General features: G+C 37.1%; 1 protein-coding gene across 1 annotated transcript in view; it reads right to left on the bottom strand.

Annotated features, from left to right (window-relative positions):
* Window positions 1-3,582: 3,582 nt before the first annotated feature.
* Window positions 3,583-22,500, bottom strand: part of synpra (synaptoporin a) — a 22,936-nt gene continuing 4,018 nt past the window's right edge. The window contains exons 3-6 of the mRNA XM_061932511.1: window positions 6,369-6,493; window positions 5,853-6,051; window positions 4,195-4,386; window positions 3,583-3,911 (exon numbers count right to left, since the gene is read on the bottom strand). Of these exons, the coding sequence (XP_061788495.1) occupies window positions 3,675-3,911; window positions 4,195-4,386; window positions 5,853-6,051; window positions 6,369-6,493 (753 nt within the window). The 3' untranslated portion in view covers window positions 3,583-3,674. The remainder of the gene's footprint in view (window positions 3,912-4,194; window positions 4,387-5,852; window positions 6,052-6,368; window positions 6,494-22,500) is intronic.

Genomic DNA, 22,500 nt, shown 5'->3' with positions numbered 1-22,500 from the left:
AGTCCAGTCCATAGTGGATCTAACATAGAATAGTGAGAGTCCAGTCCATAGTGGATCTAACATAGAATAGTGAGAGTCCAGTCCATAGTGGATCTAACATAATAGTGTGAGAGTCCAGTCCATAGTGGATCTAACATAATAGTGTGAGAGTCCAGTCCATAGTGGATCTAACATAATAGTGTGAGTCCAGTCTATAGTGGATCTAACATAATAGTGTGAGAGTCCAGTCCATAGTGGATCTAACATAATAGTGTGAGAGTCCAGTCCATAGTGGATCTAACATAGAATAGTGAGAGTCCAGTCCATAGTGGATCTAACATAATAGTGTGAGAGTCCAGTCCATAGTGGATCTAACATAATAGTGTGAGAGTCCAGTCCATAGTGGATCTAACATAATAGTGTGAGAGTCCAGTCCATAGTGTATCTAACATAATAGTGTGAGAGTCCAGTCCATAGTGGATCTAACATAGAATAGTGAGAGTCCAGTCCATAGTGGATCTAACATAATAGTGTGAGAGTCCAGTCCATAGTGGATCTAACATAATAGTGTGAGAGTCCAGTCCTTAGTGAATCTAGCATAATAGTGTGAGAGTCCTGTCCATAGTGGATCTAACATAATAGAGAGAGTCCAGTCCATAGTGGATCTAACATAATAGTGTGAGAGTCCAGTCCACAGTGGATCTAACATAATAGTGTGAGAGTCCAGTCCATAGTGGATCTAACATAATAGTGTGAGTCCAGTCTATAGTGGATCTAACAATAGTGTGAGAGTCCAGTCCATAGTGGATCTAACATAATATTGTGAGAGTCCAGTCCATAGTGGATCTAACATAATATTGTGAGAGTCCAGTCCATAGTGGATCTAACATAATATTGGGAGAGTCCAGTCCATAGTGGATCTAACATAATATTGGGAGAGTCTAGTCCATAGTGGATCTAGCATAATAGTGAAAGTCAAGTCTATAGTGGATCTAATATAATATTGTGAGTCCAGTCCATAGTGGAGCTAACATAATATTGTGAGAGTCCAGTCCATAGTGGATCTAACATAATATTGTGAGAGTCTAGTCCATAGTGGATCTAGCATAATAGTGAAAGTCCAGTCTTTAGTGGATCTAATATAATATTGTGAGTCCAGTCCATAGTGGAGCTAACATAATATTGTGAGAGTCCAGTCCATAGTGGATCTAACATAATAGTGTGAGAGTCTTGTCCATAGTGGATCTAACATAATAGTGTGAGAGTCCAGTCCATAGTGGATCTAACATAATAGTGTGAGATTCCAGTCCATAGTGGATCTAACATAATATTGCGAGAGTCCAGTCCATAGTGGATCTAACATAGTAGTGTGAGAGTCCAGTCCATAGTGGATCTAACATAATATTGTGAGAGTCCAGTCCATAGTGGATCTAACATAATAGTGTGAGAGTCCAGTCCATAGTGGATCTAACATAGTAGTGTGACAGTCCAGTCCATAGTGGATCTAACATAGTAGTGTGAGAGTCCAGTCCATAGTGGATCTAACATAATAGTGAGAGTCCAGTCCATAGTGGATCTAACATAATAGTGTGAGAGTCCAGTCCATAGTGGATCTAACATAGTAGTGTGACAGTCCAGTCCGTAGTGGATCTAACATAGTAGTGTGACAGTCCAGTCCGTAGTGGATCTAACATAATAGTGTGACAGTCCAGTCCATAGTGGATCTAACATAATAGTGTGACAGTCCAGTCCATAGTGGATCTAACATAATAGTGTGAGTCCAGTCTATAGTGGAACTAACATAATAGTGTGAGAGTCCAGTCCATAGTGGATCTAACATAATATTGTGAGAGTCCAGTCCATAGTGGATCTAACATAATATTGTGAGAGTCCAGTCCATGGGGCGGCATGGCGTAGTGGGTAGAGCAACCGTGCCAGAAACCTGAGGGTTGCAGGTTCGCTCCCCGCCTCTTACCATCCAAAAATCGTTGCCGTTGTGTCCTTGGGCGGGACACTTCACCCTTTGCCCCCGGTGCCACTCACACCGGTGAATTGAATGAGGTGGTGGTCGGAGGGGCCGTTGGCGCAAATTGCAGCCACGCTTTTGTCAGTCTACCCCAGGGCAGCTGTGGCTATGAAAGTAGCTTACCACCACCAGGTGTGAATGATTGATGGGTTCTACATGTAAAGCGACTTTGGGTACTTAGAAAAGCGCTATATAAATCCCAGTTATTATTATTATTATTATTATAGTGGATCTAGCATAATATTGTGAGAGTCCAGTCCATAGTGGATCTAACATAATAGTGTGAGTCCAGTCTATAGTGGATCTAACATACTAGTGTGAGAGTCCAGTCCATAGTGGATCTAACATAATAGTGTGAGCCTAGTCTATAGTGGATCTAACATAATAGTGTGAGAGTCCAGTCCATAGTGGATCTAACATAATATTGTGAGAGTCCAGTCCATAGTGGATCTAACATAATAGAGAGAGTCCTGTCCATAGTGGATCTAACATAATAGTGTGAGAGTCCAGTCCATAGTGGATCTAACATAATATTGTGAGAGTCTAGTCCATAGTTGATCTAGCATAATAGTGAGAGTCCAGTCTATAGTGGATCTAACATAATATTGTGAGAGTCCAGTCCATAGTGGATCCAACATAATAGTGAGAGTTCAGAATCAGTTATCAGAATCAGGTCATACACCAACTTATATTCTTTTCTTCATGAAAGAAAGAATGTTAAACATGCTTGTATTATCATTAAACACATTTAACTTAACAAAAATGTCTCTTTCATAAATAAATCAATATAAATGATATATATGAATCCCCTCCACTTGGGTCAATTAAAAAGTAGCTCGCCCGCAGAAAAAGTGTGGCCACCCCTGCCTTAAACAATTCCAGTGCAGTTAATCAAGGTTTAATGACCTTAGAACATCTATTTTTAGTCACAGTTGATCACTTGGAGAATACATATTTTGAAATGAGAACAAATTAGAAGTGGCGTACCATGCCTGGAAGCACTTTGGAGGTCCCACTGTTGATTTGCACAAGGTACATAAACATCATGCACAAAGTCACCATTGTAAAAAACATGTTCCTTTCTTAAACATAACCAAGCACACAGAAATGATTGATGCGATTGAGAAGAAAGAGTGTGTGGAGGGAGAGTGTGATCAGCGCGCCTGCAGGAGCAAAGGTCACCGCCTCTGTCGACACAGGGTTTTCCCCATTTGAGTTGTTGTTCGGCAGAAAGCCGCGCTGGGTGCAGGACCTAGTTAAAGAAAGCTGGTTCCATCCGAAGTGTCCCCCAGGACAGCAGACTCGAGGATGCAGTTTTATCTGGTAAAGCAAATGACTCGAGGCCGTGGGGCCCAAACGATCTCAACCTATTCTCAAACTTTAAAAGGGTAAGAGGCCCGGCTCGCTGGCTTGGAGCCGGGCGTGGAATGCAGTGAGCCGAGTGGGCCACTTATGGTAAGCAGAACTGGCGCTGCAGGATGAGCCGAACGCCGGGTTAAAGCCCCGCCCTCAACACCATCGACAGAGGCGGTGACCTTTGTTCATGCAGGCACGCTGATCACACTCTCCCTCCACAGAGTGCCCGGAATATTTTTTTTAATACATCATCAACATCATTCCTACGTTAAAATGCAGAAATGCCACTCGAGATACAGAACGCAGCGGGAAACTACATTTGATTGGCGTAAGAGGAAAGACCTCCGACCTGACTGTACTCAGACGGCAGACCCTGGTCTCCTTGGGTGCTGTAGCTCCCGGACCTATCCAAACTTTCCTGGGTGAAGGACCCCGCCTGCTTCTCAGAAGCCCCTCCCACAAACCTGGCAGCATTCTTGTGCCAACCAGTCTCCTTGAAGACAAACCAAATGTTCCCCGCCCAGAGGACAAAATTGAGGAACCCAAACACCTGGAGAGAGATATGAGAGAACGCAGTTAGGGCCTGATCTACAGTGTACATTATAGTTGTCTCGATACCAATATTTTAGTACCTGTACCAAAATGTATTTCGATACTTTTTGGTACTTTTCTAAATAAAGGGGACCACAAAAAATGGCATTATTGGCTTTATTTTAACAGAAAATCCTAGGGTACATTAAACATATGTTTATTATTGCAATCAAAGAACAATTTAGTCCTTAAATAAAATGTTGAACATATTTTGTAATTTTTCCCCCCGAGTGGTTACCTACCACTGAGGTGTTGAGTCCAGACCAGCGTGGTTCCTGTACAGAGCCACATTTATTGGTCTGCACTTTGCAGGCAGCGAAGAGGAGCTGAACCTCATCTGGATCTGTAGCTACCTTGACATCAGACAGAGCTTTGGCCCAAGCAGAGGAGCTGACGAGCCACATGAAGGAGAACACAACCGTTGCAACGAAATCCTAAGGACGTGTGAGAGGGAAGAGACGTAAGTGCAGACGTTGGTAAGTCAGACATAGGAACAAATGTCCTCTTTCCAGTGTTAGAAATGACGTGTTTTTATACATCTTTCTATAATGTTCATTATGGTCTTGAGGGATGTGTTTCCAAGAGATCTAAGAGGGTCTGTGTCTGGATTGGGGTCAAATGAAAGATTGTTTTGGGCTTATCCTGCTGGTAAGACGAGGTCAATGCTGGTCGTTGTATTCTCAGGGCATTGAATCCATGGCAACTGGACTGTTCTGATTTGTTTTAGGAGATGATTCGCCTCTCATTTGAAAAAATGATTTTCAAATTTTTTTAAGTTTTTAAAAATGTTTTTAAAATTTTATTTTATTTTTTTTATTTTTTAAACTTTTTAAACTTTTTTAAATTTTAAAACTTTTTTTATACCTTTTTTAAATTTTTAAAAATTTTTTTTAAACAATTTTAAAATGTTTTGATTTTTTTAAACAATTTTAACAATTAACATTTTTTTTAGGGATAGGGTTAGGGTAAATTTTTTTTAAAAAAAAGTAAAAAAAAAGTAAAAAAATATTAAAAAAAAAAAAAATATATATATATATATATATATATATATATAAATAAATAATTGAAAAAATTTTAAAAAAAAATAGAAATTTTTTAAAAAATTAAAGAAATTAAAAATAAATTACAAAAATTAAAAAAATGTTTCAAAATGTTAAAAAAAATGTAAAAATAAAAAAAAGGGTTTTAAGTTAGAACATGATTTTCAAGGTAAAAAATGATTTTCAAGGTAAAAAAAAAAATTTCAAGGTCAATTTTTTTTTTCAAGGTAAACATTTTTTTTCAAGGTAAAAAATCATTTTCAAGGTAAAAAAAATTTTTCAAGGTACATTTTTTTTTTCAAGGGTAAAAATGATTTTCAAGGTAAAAAATTATTTTCAAATTTTTTTTATTTTTTAAAAATGTTTTTTATTTTTTTTATTTTTTTTAAATGTTTTAAATTTTTTAAACTTTTTTAACTTTTTTTTAACTTTTTTAACTTTTTTTTAACTTTTTTTTAACTTTTTTAAATTTTTTAAATTTTTTTTAACTTTTTTAACTTTTTTAATTTTTTTTAAAACAATTTAAAACAATTTTAAAATGTTTTGATTTTTTTAAACATATATATATGTATATATATATGTATATATACATATACTGTATATGTTTATATATACATACACACATATATATATATATATATATGTATATATACATATACTGTATATGTTTATATATATATATATATATATATATATATATATATATACATACATAAAAATACATACATGTATATATACTGTACATATATATACACATATATACATACAGTATATATATATATATATATATATATATATATATATATATATATATATACACACAGTATATGTGATGTATATCAGTAAATAAAGGTACTCACTATTAGAGGCCCCCGGTTGTTTTCGTGGTACTTGTTTCGAAAGAAGATGTAGACCACAGTTGCAACAAAGGAGTATAGGAAAGCGAAGACCGCAATCGTGACGAAGAACTCAGCAGAGGATGAATAGTCTCCGATGAGGAAGAGGCGCTCCCTTCTCATGTCCTCACACATGGGCACTTCAAATGACACCTGGTGCAACCTGACACCAAACACACACAACACAGTGTCCCATCCAAATAAGACAATTTGACAAATAGCTTATGTAAAGTAAAGTTGTCAATGTTTCTTTTCATTGCTGTCAAGTGTATATTGTACATAGTACATATTGTTATGAAGGTGTCTGTTACTACATTATATATATACTTGCAGTGTATATATTGTACATATTAGTTTCCCTTCAACGTAGTCTATAATAAACACCACCTTTATTGGCCTATACCTGTTTGCCGCCCCTCATTTTTCATCGACCTGTGACACTGAACACAAGCTGAGTCCAAAGAGCTGAGTGTGTCTCACCTGAAAGGATAAGCAAAGTCAATGGCGATGCTGAGGTTGCTGCTGGCCTTCTCCAAGCAGTCCACGCTAACCCGCAGTTGCCCGGAGTAGCCCCCGCATGTCGCAAAGGCAAATATTGCAAAGAGCTAAAGATAGACAAACAGAAAGGTTACTTAGGATAGGATCGGATAGGACTTTATTGTCATTGCACAAGTACAACGAAGCTATGTTTTCGGCACAAACCCGTTCAAGATTAGACAAACAAACCGTGTACAGGGTTACAGAACAGGAACGCTGATGGGTCGCCACAAGGCGCCCCGTAAAAGATAAGAAAAAGGTCAAACGCTGGGGAAGAAGATGAGTAAAAAAATACAATCTAGACTGGGCTCCTAAGGGGGCCTAGTCTGGAGTGGGAAAAAACCTCCATGCAATGCACACATAAACACGTTACATTTAATCACGACGACTCGCAACAGAGGGGTGTGTTGGAATAATTGTTTGTAAGTTATCACAAAAGAAACGTTGTATTATGAATGCTGTCTTTCGAGGCCTAACAAGAGGAAGAAGGCTCGTGAAACGCCACTGTGATTTCAACACGGACAGATGGCAGGATCTGATCAACTTCCAGAGGAACTCTCTTTGAAGTGTTAAACGAACTCTCTCTGAAGTATTTCACAAACTCTCTTCCAACTGTTTGGTGACCGAGGTCAACGCTGTTTACGACCCGCTGCCCTCTTGAAGTTGCTGTGGTCAGGAGACGGGAGGGGTTATCCATTGTCCTCCAACACCTGCCCCAGCTGGATCCAGGAAGAGCCCAAGCCCGAGAAATCCTCTCCTTGGACTTCAAAGCGACCGAAAACAATGACTGTTTTACATACTCCCCATTCCTGCTGTGACATGTGTTGGTGCGTGAACATTGAACATCTGAATAAAGGAGGTGACGAAAACCTTCTTCGTCAGAGCGTGGTGCAGGACTGTACAGAGAGTGCAGTGGCCATGTCTCTCCTCAATTGAGTCCAAATTGAATTCTGTCTGTTTGATTCCTTGTTTTTTGTCTTGTTTAACAGATGTCCTCAGTGTTTGAACGTGACAGGGTGGGTGAGTTGGGGCCCTGGAGGTCGACTGCTGCTATAAAGCGCTGCCAGCCGACCATCTCCCCAAGGGGAAACTTAGTGTGGCTTCTGCATGTTTACTGGACAGAGGTGGAAAACAGTAACTACATTAAAAACAGCAAATCATTTCTGTCTTATTCCTACTCGTACTGTAGTTCTCGAGCAGGGGTGTCAAACTCATTTCAGCTCCGGGGCCGCATGGAGGAAAATGTATTACCAAGTGGGCCGGAATACTAAAATCATGGCATGATAACTTAAAAATAAAGACAATGCCAGGTTGTTTTGCTTTGGCCAAAAATAGAACAAGCACATTCTGAAAACGTATTAAAGTTAAAGTACCACTGATAGTCTCACACACACTAGGTGTGGTGAAATTGCCCTCTGCATTTTACCCATTCCCTTGTTCCACCCCCCGGGAGGTGAGGGGAGCAGTGAGCAGCAGCGGTGGCCGCGTTCGGGAATCATTTTTGGGGATTTAACCCCCAATTCCAACCCTTGATGCTGAGTGCCAAGCAGGGAGGTAATGGCTCCCATTTTTATAGTCTTTGGTATGACTCGGCCGGGGGGTTTGAACTCACGACCTACCGATCTCAGGGCGGGCACTCTGACCACAAGGCCACTGTGAATTAGTTGACCCATATTACGTTCAACATATGGTGAATGTTTGTTTATATTCAACTTGGAGAAAGCGAACCACCAGATTTAAGTAAATAATGGTTGAGTCCGTAATAAATTAAGGAGCCTTGTCGCAAGTGGACTGGAATTAGCTCTTTCACGAGAAGAAGCAATAAAACCAGGCTTCGGAATGCAAAAGTGATAGCTCTATCCTGGAGGAGAGATTCCATGCTTATCTTAACATCAACCTACAAGTTGTTGTATACATCTGTTGTCTTCCCGGACACTCACACATGAACATCTTACATGGTCAGGTTGTACTCTCTTGAATTAACACACACCCAGACAGAGAAAGAAGGAATATAAGACTGTGGTTTGGCTCCTCCAAGTTAGGAGTCCTTCATTTTTGACCTGAGCTCCTCCAGGAACTGCAGTCCTGTATAATGATGCTCGCTTGTAATAAAGCAACTTTTGGTTTAGTAAAGCCGACATCTCTGACATCTCTTTTGATCCAGCCGCACTGCCGTGTCACCCTCCTGTCTGGACGAGGATGACAAGACCAGAAATACACATCAGTATAAATCACAAATAAACCTCTGCACAAAACTGTCAGAATAATTGTATCTAAGTTAGCACAAAACTTTGTGTTTCAATGAGTTCCCGGCGAGCAGGCAAAAGCCGTCTTTGATCTTACCAATCAAAAGGCTTGTAAACCTCCACTGTGTCGGATGGGAAGCGACATGACTGTGTCGGTTTCTTTGATGTATTGTAATCCACAGGAAGATTTTGTCTTGACCCGAGATCTACAAAGCGGAGAGGAAGCAGGACCTGACCCCCCTCCAGGAACCTTTTCTTTGAACTGTTTTGTAACCAAAGGCGACGGCTGTTTACGACCCCTTTTCCTTTAGAAACAGCTGTTGCCATGTAATCAGGGAAAGTCCAAATAAAAGAGGAGGCGTACAATCTTTCGTCAGAGCGTGGTGGAAGACTGTACAAAGAGTACGGCCCAGACGTTTCTCCTCAATTGAGCTAAATTGAATTCTGTCTCTGTTTAATTCCTTGCTTCTTTGTCTGTTTAATAGATGTCATCAGTGTTTGAACCTGACAAAAACACTTCAAAGTTAGTTGAAAATTCTGAGGAAATTGGTGCAGCTTCAAAAACACAATGAGCTTAGACTTGTTCTCAGTGTATCTACCCATACTTGCCAACCCTCCCGGATTTTCCGGGAGACTCCCGAAATTCAGCGCCTCTCCCGAAAACCACGCCCCCTCCAGCTCCATGCGGACCTGGGTGACGTGTTGACAGCCTGTTGTACATGCACATGTGACCCACCCATAATGTGTCACATTTTTGTGTTGATTTATTTAGTTTATTTTGTGGATTGAATTCGTTTTTGGAGCTGTCATTACACATTTATCAGTATTCACATTGGTCAGTAGGGGGCAGTAGGGCGTTTCTTCCCAATTGAATGCTATCACCTGCAGACCGGAAGTGTCTTGTCATTCTGATGAGCGCGACCAGTCTGTGAACAATTGAAACGTCCTGTGTGCTTTTCCCTCCTGTATAACAGGCTAGTTTTGGTGAATCAACTCACTGAATAATATCCATGTGATCTTTATAAGTTTAAGTACACATTCTGATGGTGGAGCCTAACTCTAAAGTGTTGTGTGAGTTGTAGTTTGTATTTGTGAATGAGTCCAGTGCACAGCTGCAGTAATCAATACAAAAAGGCGACGTGAGTACGCAATGTTTATATAGGAACTTCTGATCCTAATTCAGACTCCCAAATTAGAGCTCCCGTTTTCTTATTGATTTTATAATGTATATTTGTATAATGTGTGTGTTCTGAAATAGTGACAGAGAATAGAACAAGGATGGACAATTCAACCCTTAACTCAACAATGAGTAGATGAGTGTTATGTGTGTGTATATGTGTAAATAAATGAACACTGAAATTCAAGTATTTCTTTTATTTATTTATATATATATATATATATATATATATATATATATATATATATATATATATATATATATATATATATATATATATATATATATATATATAAAATGCATATGTATATATATATATATAAAATGCATATGTATATATATATATATATATATATATATATATATATATATATATATATATATATATATGTATAGCTAGAATTCACTGAAAGTCAAGTATTTCTTATATATATATATATATATATATATATACATATATATCTTAACCACGCCCCCAACCACGCCCCCCGCCCCCCCCACCCCCCACCTCCCGAAATCGGAGGTCTCAAGGTTGGCAAGTATGGTATCTACCAAGCCAGGATTAAACTTTTAAGTCGCAGTCTTTCTGGGATTGAACAAAAAACACTCCATGTAAACTCTTCTAGGTATCAAATACCTCCTTTGTCATGTCCATGTATCAATCCAGTGCTAACTCAACAAACCGTAAGAAACGGAGGCAAAAACTATTCAAACTGTTTAAGTTTTCTCGTTTTTGACAGAGACATGGGGGAGTAAGGGTGCCAAATAACGATGTGTTCGAAGCAGAAGACATAAAACGGTAGGTTTTAAATTTAATTTGGGTCGAGGGCGAGGAGCTGCGGCCTCACTTTACTTTGTACCTCTTGCTAGTCCAAACAGAATTGCTATTGTGACATCCAGTGGACACCTTTAGAACAGCAGTTTCTTTCATATAAAAAAAAAAATGCAGCTCATTTTAATCCTTGCAAACTCATCACGCAGGCGGGATAAAATGGCCGTAGGTTTGACACCCCTGCTCTAGAGCAGGCCTGGGAAATTATTTTGACTCGGGGGGCCAAATTTAGAGAAAAAAATGTGTCTGGGGGCCGGTATATCTATTTTTAGGAAAACTAATACAAAACCTCACAACAATGTCTGATTGAATGCTAAAAATGTTATGACAGACCGCCTTAAAAACGGTATGGAATTTTATTTTTTTGTATGAACGATAAAACACTGAATATTGACAACATAAGACCGTCACACCCCTCTCAATCGACATTTTACAATCAAGCAAAATGCAACAAACACAGCGAAATATCAAAGTGAAGGGTAAAAAAAAACTAAACACATCTACAATCTGATATATCTGATATATCACTAAGCTTAAGAACTTTCTTGAAAAAATCTCCTTCCGCGTCTGTCCCTGACACCCGCATTTCAGGCTCTGGAAACACTCTGTGGAAACGCTCCCCACCCACACTGCTTGGTGCCTCGTCTGAGCTGCTGTGACTTAGATTCAGGGCCGGACCGTGGCATAGGCCGTATAGGCAAATGCTAAGGGCGCCGTCCATCAGGGGGCGCCACGCCAGTGTCACAAATGTTGTAGAAAAAAAAAAAAAAAAAAAAAAAAAAGTTGGTACTATTATTTCTAAATACAAAAAATAATCCCACGTTAATTAAAATGCAAAATAAAGCCTATTTAATAGAAATATTATTTGTTACGCACGGTGCGCCCCCTCCCTTCCCGTATCATGACTCTCTTTGGACGTCACCACATCAAAAAATCAACACAAGATGTCAAACCGGCCAAAACTGTCAGGTGCCCAGAGAAGAAAAAAGAGAAAAGAAAAGGAGGAGAAACGAGAAAAGACAGAGGTAGCAGGTAGGTAACGTTGGCCTACACGAAATTATTTGTCTGTTACAGAATGTGATAGCTGGCTTTTTAGCATTAAGCTAATGTTACATGATTCGGCAATTGCTAATCAATAAATAGCGAGTTCTGTTTTAACGTCGGGTTAATATTGTGGAGGGGGCTAAATTGTTATGGAAAATAATAATGTAACGTTAGGTAATTACAGTACTCCCACCTTACATTCCTCAGGGACATTTGTATTAGATCTTTTAAGCAGGTGTTTTTTGTTTACATTGTTATTGCCTTCTGGTTAGCTAATGTTTGCCCTGCAGGTAATAGTCACTTTTCCACCCCTTTATATATTAGGTATAGTTGTAAGTAAAAAAAAAAAAAAAGGTCAAAGACAAAGCTATTCGGTTTCTTGTGAGTATATACACTTCACTGCCGATGTGGGGGGGGGGGGGCGCCACCTAAAATCTTGCCTAGGGCGCCAGATTGGTTAGGGCCGGGCCTGCTTAGATTACCATAGTAACTAATTAGATTACCATAGTAACTAGTAGGGTTGTACGGTATACGGGTATTAGTATAGTACCCCGATACTAATGAATCATATTCGATACCATACCGCCTCTGAAAAGTACCGGTCCGCCACACCCTAAGATTTTTTGTTAAAATAAAGCCAATAATGCTATTTTTTCTGGTCCCCTTTATTTAGAAAAGTATCGAAAAGTATCGAAATAATATTGGTATCGGGACAACACTAGTCACTAAAATATAATGCAAAAGCGCAGATTCCAAGCATTGAAATACTTTGTATAGTTCAAGACTTATGGTAATTTGAAAATATCACTGCACATCATAATGGCAGCTACACTTTCCATCTTAAAGATCTAAAAAAATATATTTGGGAATGTCCGGCGGGCCAGATTGAAAAGCTTAACGGTCCGCATGTGGCCCCCGGGCCTTAATTTGCCCAGATCTGCTCTGGAGTATCACTAGATTGCAGACATTTTGATAAAGTTTGATCAACTGTTTACAGTCCAAAATCAAACACTACATTTGCCTTGCTTATTTTGACCACATTGGGGTGAGGTTGTGGTTACATGTTTGAGTTTGAGTTTATTTCGAACATGCAAGTATACAACATGATACATCACAATCTCCAGTTTCTCTTTTCAACATGTTCGAAAAGGAGTAGGAAGAAGCAGAGCTTATTTAATCCTACCCCTTTTCTTTTACATAACAGTTGCTAAAACTTTTGTTCACTTCCTGTTCTCAATTTATTCACAATATACACCATAAGTAATCACAATAAAAATAAGTAAATAAATAATAATTGGTGAAGTAAGTTACATTTCATATGTTGAAATAAGTAAGATTATTTTGTGAGTGAAAGAATGAAAGAATGGATGAGTTAAATAAATTCAGAATGTTTATCATAGTTCTTCTTCTTTGTACTTTGTAAACACTTTAAGTTTGAAGAGTTTCTTGAAGTGGATCATAGTAGTACATTGTTTGATTGCTTTGCTTAATCCATTCCATAATTTAATTCCACATACTGATATACTGAAGGTCTTTAGTGTTGTACGTGCATACAAATGTTTTAAATTACATTTCTCCCTAAGATTATATTTCTCCTCTTTTTTTGAGAAGAATTGTTGTATATTCTTGGGTAGCAGGTTATAGTTTGCTTTGTGTATAATTTTAGCTGTTTGCAAATTCACTATGTGGTCTGCGGTTTTGAAGCCGGTTGGATGTACTGCCAAATTCTCCGGCATTTTTCAAAGGCACGTATAGTACTTTTTAAAATTTATTAGTATCGTATTTTCCGCACTATTAGCCGCACCTAAAAACCACAAATTTACTCAAAAGCTGACAGTGCGGCTTTTAACCCGGTGCGCTTTATATATGGATTAATATTACGATTCATTTTCATAAAGTTTCGATCTCGCAACTTCGGTAAACAGCCGCCATCTTTTTTCCCGGTAGAACAGGAAGCGCTTCTTCTTCTACGCAAGCAACCGCCAAGGTAAGCACCCGCCCCCATAGAACAGGAAGCGCTTCTTCTTCTACTGTAAGCAACCACCCGCCCGCGTAGAAGAAGAAAAAGCGCGCGGATATACCGTACGTTTCATTTCGTTTACATCTGTAAAGACCACAAAATGGCTCCTACTAAGCGTCAGGGATCCGGTTCATGAAAAGACGCAATCTCTCCATCCGCACACGGATTACTATTTCACAGCAACTGATATTCCTGTGAACCGCACTGTGGATACAACGGGAGCACGTACGGTGAATATTCGCACCACAGGGAATGAGAAGTCATCCTTCACTGTGGTTCTAGCTTGCCATGCTAATGGCCAGAAACTTCCACCCATGGTGATATTCAAAAGGAAGACCTTGCCAAAAGAGACCTTTCCAGCCGGCGTCATCATAAAAGCTAACTCGAAGGGATGGATGAAGAAAAGATGAGCAAGTGGTTAAGGTAAGTTTAAGTTTACGCGAAGAGGCCGGGTGGCTTTTTTCACGCAGCTCTGTCCATGTTGATATACGTATGTTTGTGATTGCACATTTGCGTACATTTTGGGAGTGAACAGAGTTGTTAGAACGCTGGTTTTTAATATATTATTAAAGTTTGACTGACCTATCTGACTGTTTTTTTGACATTCCTTTAGCGCAGTTAGATGCGGCTTACAACACGGGGCGGCTTATAGGTGGACAAAGTTTTGAAATATGCCGTTCATTGAAGGCGCGGCTTTTAACCCAGGGCGCCTTATGGTGCGGAAAATACGGTACCGCTGTACTTTGACATTTTGCACGAGAATAATAGATTCCGCTTTTCGAACTAACTGACATGCTGAAATGAAAATGTAAAACTATGATTTCCTGTAGGATTCAGACCTCAGGTGGATGGATAGTCTGTATATTCAGGCACTGACTAAACGAATGACAAAAGAGAAGTGGAGAATAATACACATTTAACTCCTAAAACAAGCCTAGATAATAATCTCTCTTCCATATAACAGCTGCAGCCGTCTCGAGCCTATGATTTATAGTCGCTTTTAGCCCGCCTGATTCCAGGCCGGGCCCTTTGAGCAGGGAGGAGCATGGCATTATAGCGAGAGGGCTGCTGCTAAGCCTCGCACCCTGTGTGTTTATCTGCCTCTTCCAGCTGGGCTCCTCGGGGAAGGATCCACAGAAGGAGAGAAAAAAAGAGAAGAGGAAGATGCTCGGGTGCAGAAAGGAGAAACAAACGTTTCTTTTTGCCCTCTTTTCTGACCCACACGGCATCAAATTGCGTTCATTGGAGGCCCCGAGTTTAAAAAAAAAAAATCATATTATGTTTATGATTTCCTGGACACATGAGGACTTTGAATATGACCAATGTATGATCCTGTAACTACTTGGTATCGGATCGATACCTAAATGTGTGGTATCATCCAAAACTAATGTAAAGTATCAAAGAAGAGAAGAATAAGTGATTATTACATTTTAACAGAAGTGTAGATAGAACATGTTGAAACAGAAAATAAGCAGATATTAACAGTAAATGAACAAGTAGATTAATAATTAATTTTCTACCACTTCTCATAATGTGTACAAAATAATAGGTGTATAATGCCACAATATGTTACTGCATACGTCAGCAGACTAATTAGGAGTCTTTGTTTGTTTACTTACTACTAAAAGACAAGTTGTCTAGTATGTTCACTATTTTATTTAAGGGTATTTTTATTTTATTTTATTTTATTTATTTATTTATTTAATTTATTTTATTTATTTTATTTATTTATTTATTTATTTATTTATTTATTTATTTATTTTATTTTATTTTATTTTATTTATTTATTTTATTTTTTATTTATTTATTTTATTTTTATTTTTATTTAAGGGGTCTGAGATAGGCTCCAGCGCCCCCTGCGACCCCAAAGGGAATAAGCGGTAGAAAATGGATGGATGGAGGGTCTAGTATGTTCACTATTTTATTTCAGGACAAACTTGTTCTTTGATTGCAATAATAAACATATGTTTAATGTACCCTAAAGTTTTTGGTAAAATAAAACCAATAATGCCATTTTTTGTGGTCCCCTTTATGTCAGGCTCAAACACTGATGACATCTATTAAACAGACAAAGAAGCAAGGAATTAAACAGGGACAGAATTACATTTGGCTCAATTGAGGAGAAACGTCTGAGCTGTACTCTTGTACAGTCTTCCACCACGCTCTGACGAAAGATTGTACGCCTCCTCTTTTATTTGGACTTTCCCTGATTACATGGCAACAGCTGTTTCTAAAGGAAAGGGGGTCGTAAACAGCCGCTGTCTTTGGTCACAAAACAGTTAAAAGAAAAGGTGCCTGGAGGGGCGTCAGGTCCTGCTTCCTCTTCGCTTTGTAGATCTCGGGTCAAGACAAACTCTTCCTGTGGATTACACTACATCAAAGAAACCGACACCTTCATGTCGCTTCCCGTCCGACGCAGTGGAGTTTTACAAGCCTTTTGATTGGTAAGATCAAAGACAGCTTTTGTCTTCTCGCCGGGAACTCATTGAAACACAAGGTTTTGTGATAACTTAGATATAATTATTCTGACATTTTATTTAGAAAAGTATTAAAAAGTATTGAAATACATTTTGGTACCGGTACATAAAAATTTTGTGTATTTATGTATATATGTTTGTGTATATATATGTATGTGTATATGTATATATGTGCGTATATATATATATATATATATATATATATATATATATATATATATATATATATATATGTGTGTGTATCTATGAATATGTGTATATATTAGGGGTGTAACGGTATATGTATTTGTATTGAACCGTTTCAATACGGGGTTCCGGTTTAGTTCGGAGGTGTACCGAACGAGTTTCCACACGGACATATTAAGTAGCGTAACGCATGTTGTGTAAACAATGCACACCGAGGCACAACACAAGGCATGCTAACAGCTAACGGGCTAGGATAGACTGACCATACGTCCTCTTTTCACCGGACATGTCCTCTTTTGCGGAGCTGTCAGGGCGGGGTTTCTTAAATGCCTCAAATGTCTGGCATTTTGAGTTAGGGTTGCGTGTATTTTCAATGCACGTTCAGGGTTAAGAAGGGGTTAAAAACAAAACAAATTGTGCGCACAGCAGCATTGGTGAGGGAGGGGCAGAGACAGAGAGAGAGAGAGAGTTATGATAAACGCGCATGCGTCGCCAGGCTCTGCTTTTTATCCATAGATTTATCACATTTCATTTTTTATTATCTATAGCAGGGGTGTCAAAAGTGTGCCCCGGAGGCCATTTGCGGCCCACAGCTAATGTTTTAAAGGCCCACGGCACATTCTAAAAATACTACTAAAATAAACAAAAACATAACAAAAGTGAAATAAAAAAGCTTAAAGGTTAAATGTAATTTAGAAAAAGTTGCAATGTTGACTAATAAAACAAAGCTGTTTTTTTTTTTTTTCAAACTGTCATTGCTCAAAACATAATATTGAATCAAAATCAATGTTATTATGAATTATTGACCTATTGAGGTGGCGACTTGTCCAGGGTGTACCCCGCCTTCCGCCCGATTGTAGCTGAGATAGACTCCAGCGCCCCCCGCGACCCTGAAGGGAATAAGCGGTAGAAAATGGATGGATGGATGGACCTATCCAAGGTTCCCATTACTTCACATCAAATATTCCACTAAGAAAAATATTTTTGGTGGAAGATTTTGCAAATTTGGTAAATAAATAACCCAAAAATGTATATTTAGTTGTTTTCTTACTGTACCGAATATGAACCGAACCATGACCTCTAAACCGAGGTACGTACCGAACCAACATTTTTGTGTAACGTTACACCCCTAGTATATATATACAGGTAAAAGCCAGTAAATTAGAATATTTTGAAAAACTTGATTTATTTCAGTAATTGCATTCAAAAGGTGTAACTTGTACATTATATTTATTCATTGCACACAGACTGATGCATTCAAATGTTTATTTCATTTAATTTTGATGATTTGAAGTGGCAACAAATGAAAATCCAAAATTCCGTGTGTCACAAAATTAGAATATTGTGTAAGGGTTAAATTTTGAAGACACCTGGTGCCACAAACTAATCAGCTGATTAACTCAAAACACCTGCAAAGGGCTTTAAATGGTCTCTCAGTCCAGTTCTGAAGCCTACACAAACATGGGGAAGACTTCAGATTTGACAGCTGTCCAAAAGGCAACCATCGACACATTGCACAAGGAGGGAAAGACACAAAAGGTTATTGCTGAAGAGGCTGGCTGTTCTCAGAGCTCTGTGTCCAAACACATTAATGGAGAGGCAAAGGGAAAGAAAAACTGTGGTCAGAAAAAGTGTACAAGCAATAGGGATCACCGTGCCCTGGTCAAGATTGTGAAAAAAAACCCATTCAAAAATGTGGGGGAGATTCAGAAGGAGTGGACAGCTGCTGGAGTCAGTGCTTCAAGATCCACTACCAAGAGACGCTTGAAAGACATGGGTTTCAAGCCACTTGATCAAGCCACTGTTGACCAAGAAACAGCGCGAAAAGCGTCTCACCTGGGCTTAGGAAAAAAAGAGCTGCACTGCTGCTCAGTGGTCCAAAGTTATGTTTTCTGACGAAAGCAAATTTTGCATTTCCTTTGGAAATCGAGGTCCCAGAGTCTGGAGGAAGACAGGAGAGGCACAGGATCCACGTTGCCTGAAGTCTAGTGTAAAATTTCCACCATCAGTGATGGTTTGGGGTGCCATGTCATCTGCTGGTGTCGGTCCACTCTGTTTCCTGAGATCCAGGGTCAACGCAGCCGTCTACCAGCAAGTTTTAGAGCACTTCATGCTTCCTGCTGCTGACCTGCTCTATGGAGATGGAGATTTCAAGTTCCAACAGGACTTGGCGCCTGCACACAGCGCAAAATCTACCCGTGCCTGGTTTACGGACCATGGTATTTCTGTTCTAAATTGGCCCGCCAACTCCCCTGACCTTAGCCCCATAGAAAATCTGTGGGGTATTGTGAAAAGGAAGATGCAGAATGCCAGACCCAAAAACGCAGAAGAGTTGAAGGCCACTATCAGAGCAACCTGGGCTCTCATAACACCTGAGCAGTGCCAGAAACTCATCGACTCCATGCCACGCCGCATTAACGCAGTAATTGAGGCAAAAGGAGCTCCAACCAAGTATTGAGTATTGTACATGCTCATATTTTTCATTTTCATACTTTTCAGTTGGCCAACATTTCTAAAAATCCCTTTTTTGTATTAGCCTTAAGTAATAATCTAATTTTGTGACACACGGAATTTTGGATTTTCATTTGTTGCCACTTCAAATCATCAAAATTAAATGAAATAAACATTTGAATGCATCAGTCTGTGTGCAATGAATAAATATAATGTACAAGTTACACCTTTTGAATGCAATTACTGAAATAAATCAAGTTTTTCAAAATATTCTAATTTACTGGCTTTTACCTGTGTGTATATATATATATATATATATATATATATATATATATATATATATATATATATAATGTGTGTGTCCTCCTTCCTCTGTCAGGTCTCGACTCAAAAGTCGGTACCTATAAGTATTTACAGTAACTATGCAAGCCACCACATGTCACCAAAAGTGTGCTTCAGTGTGTGAACGTTGGCTAAATTGGCGTTGTGCCGACACACACACACACACACACACACACACACACACACACACACACACACACACACACACACACACACACACACACACACACACACACACACACACACACACACACACGTTTGAGCAGATTATTAACACTGAGTGATTTTCAGCATTGCCAAACAAAGTGGTTTGAATTGTTGGGATTGTTGAAGTTTTCATCCAAATTGACATCATCCTAATTCTCCTCCACACATCTAATTGATTGGCATCAAAGCGGTAAAAGGTGTGCACTTCACTGACGTCGGCTCACAGGAGAAGCATGCGTTCATGAGCAGCTACTGAGTCTTATCTTTGCAGCAGCAGCAGCACCACAGAGAAAAAATTCAGGACTCATTTAGTGGCAGCTAATCCTTTCATGCATGGGGAGTGCTTTGTGTCCTGCATAGCCCACATTCATCTACACACACACACTCTCTCTCTCTCTCTCTCTCTCGGCAGCATCCACCGCCCTCCAGCAGAAAATACATAAATAAATAAATAACTTAGAATGTTGATATATTTGGCGGCCCACTAATGTCACGGCTTTTCATGCAGGCTACTTGAGGTTGCACAAGGAAGTGCACCAATGTGTTAGTTGGTTACTTATCTATTTGTTTTATTTGACATATTACGCCACATGTAAGGATGTATAATACACATGTAAGGATGTATAATATACATGTAAGGATGTATAATATACATGTAAGGATGTCATATATCTAGGGAAGAGAATTTAGTCATGTCCAAGGGCTCCAGAATTGCGGCAATAACTGCAAAAATTTTTCTCAACCATGTAATAAAAAGGTTTGTTTATTATGGGTGTCAAAAAAAAAATCAATTTTTAGATTAATCACGATTCTTATTTGTAATGATTCTTAATCTATTAAGAAAAAAAAAAAAAAAAAATATATATATATATACATATTTTTTAATTGTTTAAAATTGTATATATATAATATATACATATATATATATATATATATATATTTTTTTTTATTGTTTAAAATTGTATGTATATAATATATATATATATATATATATTTTTTTTTAATTGTTTAAAATTGTATATATATAATATATACATATATATATATATATATATTTTTTTTTTATTGTTTAAAATTGTATATATAATATATATATATATATATATATATATATATATATAGTTGTATAAATTGTATATATATAATATATACATATATATATATTTTTTTTATTGTTTAAAATTGTATATATAATATATATATATATATATATGTATATATACAATTTTAAACAATAAAAAAAATATATATATATATATGCATATATTATATATATACAATTTTAAACGATTACAAAAATATATATATATATATATATATATATATATATATATATATATATATATATATGTATATTATATATATATATATATATATATATATATATATTTTTTTTTTTTCTTAATAGATTAAGAATCATTACAAATAAGAATTGTGATTAATCTAAAAATTGATTTTTTTTGACACCCCTAATAAACAAACCTTTTTATTACATGGTTGAGAAATTTTTTTGCAGTTATTGCCGCAATTCTGGAGCCCTTGGACATGACTAAATTCTCTTCCCTAGATATTATACATCCTTACATGTATATTATACATCCTTACATATATATTATACATCCTTACATTTATATTATAAATCCTTACATGTATATTATACATCCTTACATGTATATTATACATCCTTACATGTATATTATACATCCTTACATGTATATTATACATCCTTACATGTATATTATACATCCTTACATGTATATTATACATCCTTACATGTATATTATACATCCTTACATATATATTATACATCCTTACATTTATATTATAAATCCTTACATGTATATTATACATTCTTACATGTATATTATACATACAATGTGTATGTGAGGGCCACAACGCAGTTATGTTTGGCCCCAGAGGGCCGCTGATAACAGTGAATATTATTATAACACCATTTTTCTATGCATTTTATTAGTACATTTTTTTAAACTAAAATGTAAAAAAAATATGGTAAGTTGCAATAATTTCACCTCAAAATGTAGTTTATATTACTGTAAATGGAAAAACTGTACTACTGTTTTTATGGTAAAAAAAAAAAAAGAAGAAAAAAGGTAGCTCAGTTGCCAGAATTTTACCTTAAAATTGACATTTGTTTTTTTTACTGTAATTTTTTGTTGTTGTTGCAATTTTACTGTAAAATTAACTTTTTTTTTTTTTTACTGTAAATATTTTTTTTGTTGCAATTTTACAGTAAAATTTTGGCACCTGAGCTGCCAGTTTGTTTGTTTTTCACCGCAAATCAACAACTGCAGATTTTATGGTGTATTACTGTAAATGCCAAAACAGCACCACAATTTATTACAGTAAAATATTATTATTACAGTTTTTTTCATTCAGAAAAAAAATGCTGTAAAAACCTCAGTCAATTTTACAATTTTACCATGAAATCTACTGCTACTTTTACATTGCACAATTCGATGGATAACTTGCCTCGGAATCAATATTATTAGTATTTATTTCTATTTAAAGAAGGGTTTGAATGTTTGATAATATATTTGTTGCATAATTAGACAATATTTAAGTTAACATCATTTGCGATTATACGGAGCCCCTAAAGGCACATGGGGGAAAAAAACATTTTAATAATTTTTTTTATTTTAATTTAATTTTTTTAATAAAAAATTTCTTGTGTGCACGAGATACATGTCTGAAAATAATAATAATAATAATATTATAAAAAATTAAAAAAAATTCCCCCATGTCCCTTTAGGGCAGGGGTGTCAAACTCAAATACAGAGTGGGCCAAAATTTAAAACTGAACAAAGCCGCGGGCCAAGGTTGAACAAATTAACCTTTTAATAGGGACCCAAACAAGTTTTGCATTGAATATTGAACAAGCAAGGCTTATATAACTTTATAGTGACATGCAAAATCCAGTTTCAAATAATAATAATATTAATTAAAAAATATCAATGGCATATCAAATATAATTGAAAACAAAATTGAATGCCTCTTTTCTATTTGCAGCATTTTGAGGTAAATATCAACATTAACTTTTTCCACAGGCTAATAAATGTGAAAATAAAATAACAA

The sequence above is a fragment of the Nerophis lumbriciformis genome, linkage group LG38 (assembly GCF_033978685.3).
Source record: "Nerophis lumbriciformis linkage group LG38, RoL_Nlum_v2.1, whole genome shotgun sequence".
Taxonomy (NCBI): domain Eukaryota; kingdom Metazoa; phylum Chordata; class Actinopteri; order Syngnathiformes; family Syngnathidae; genus Nerophis; species Nerophis lumbriciformis.
Note: the sequence above shows the minus strand (reverse complement) of the source record. Positions and strands in the feature narration are given on the sequence as shown.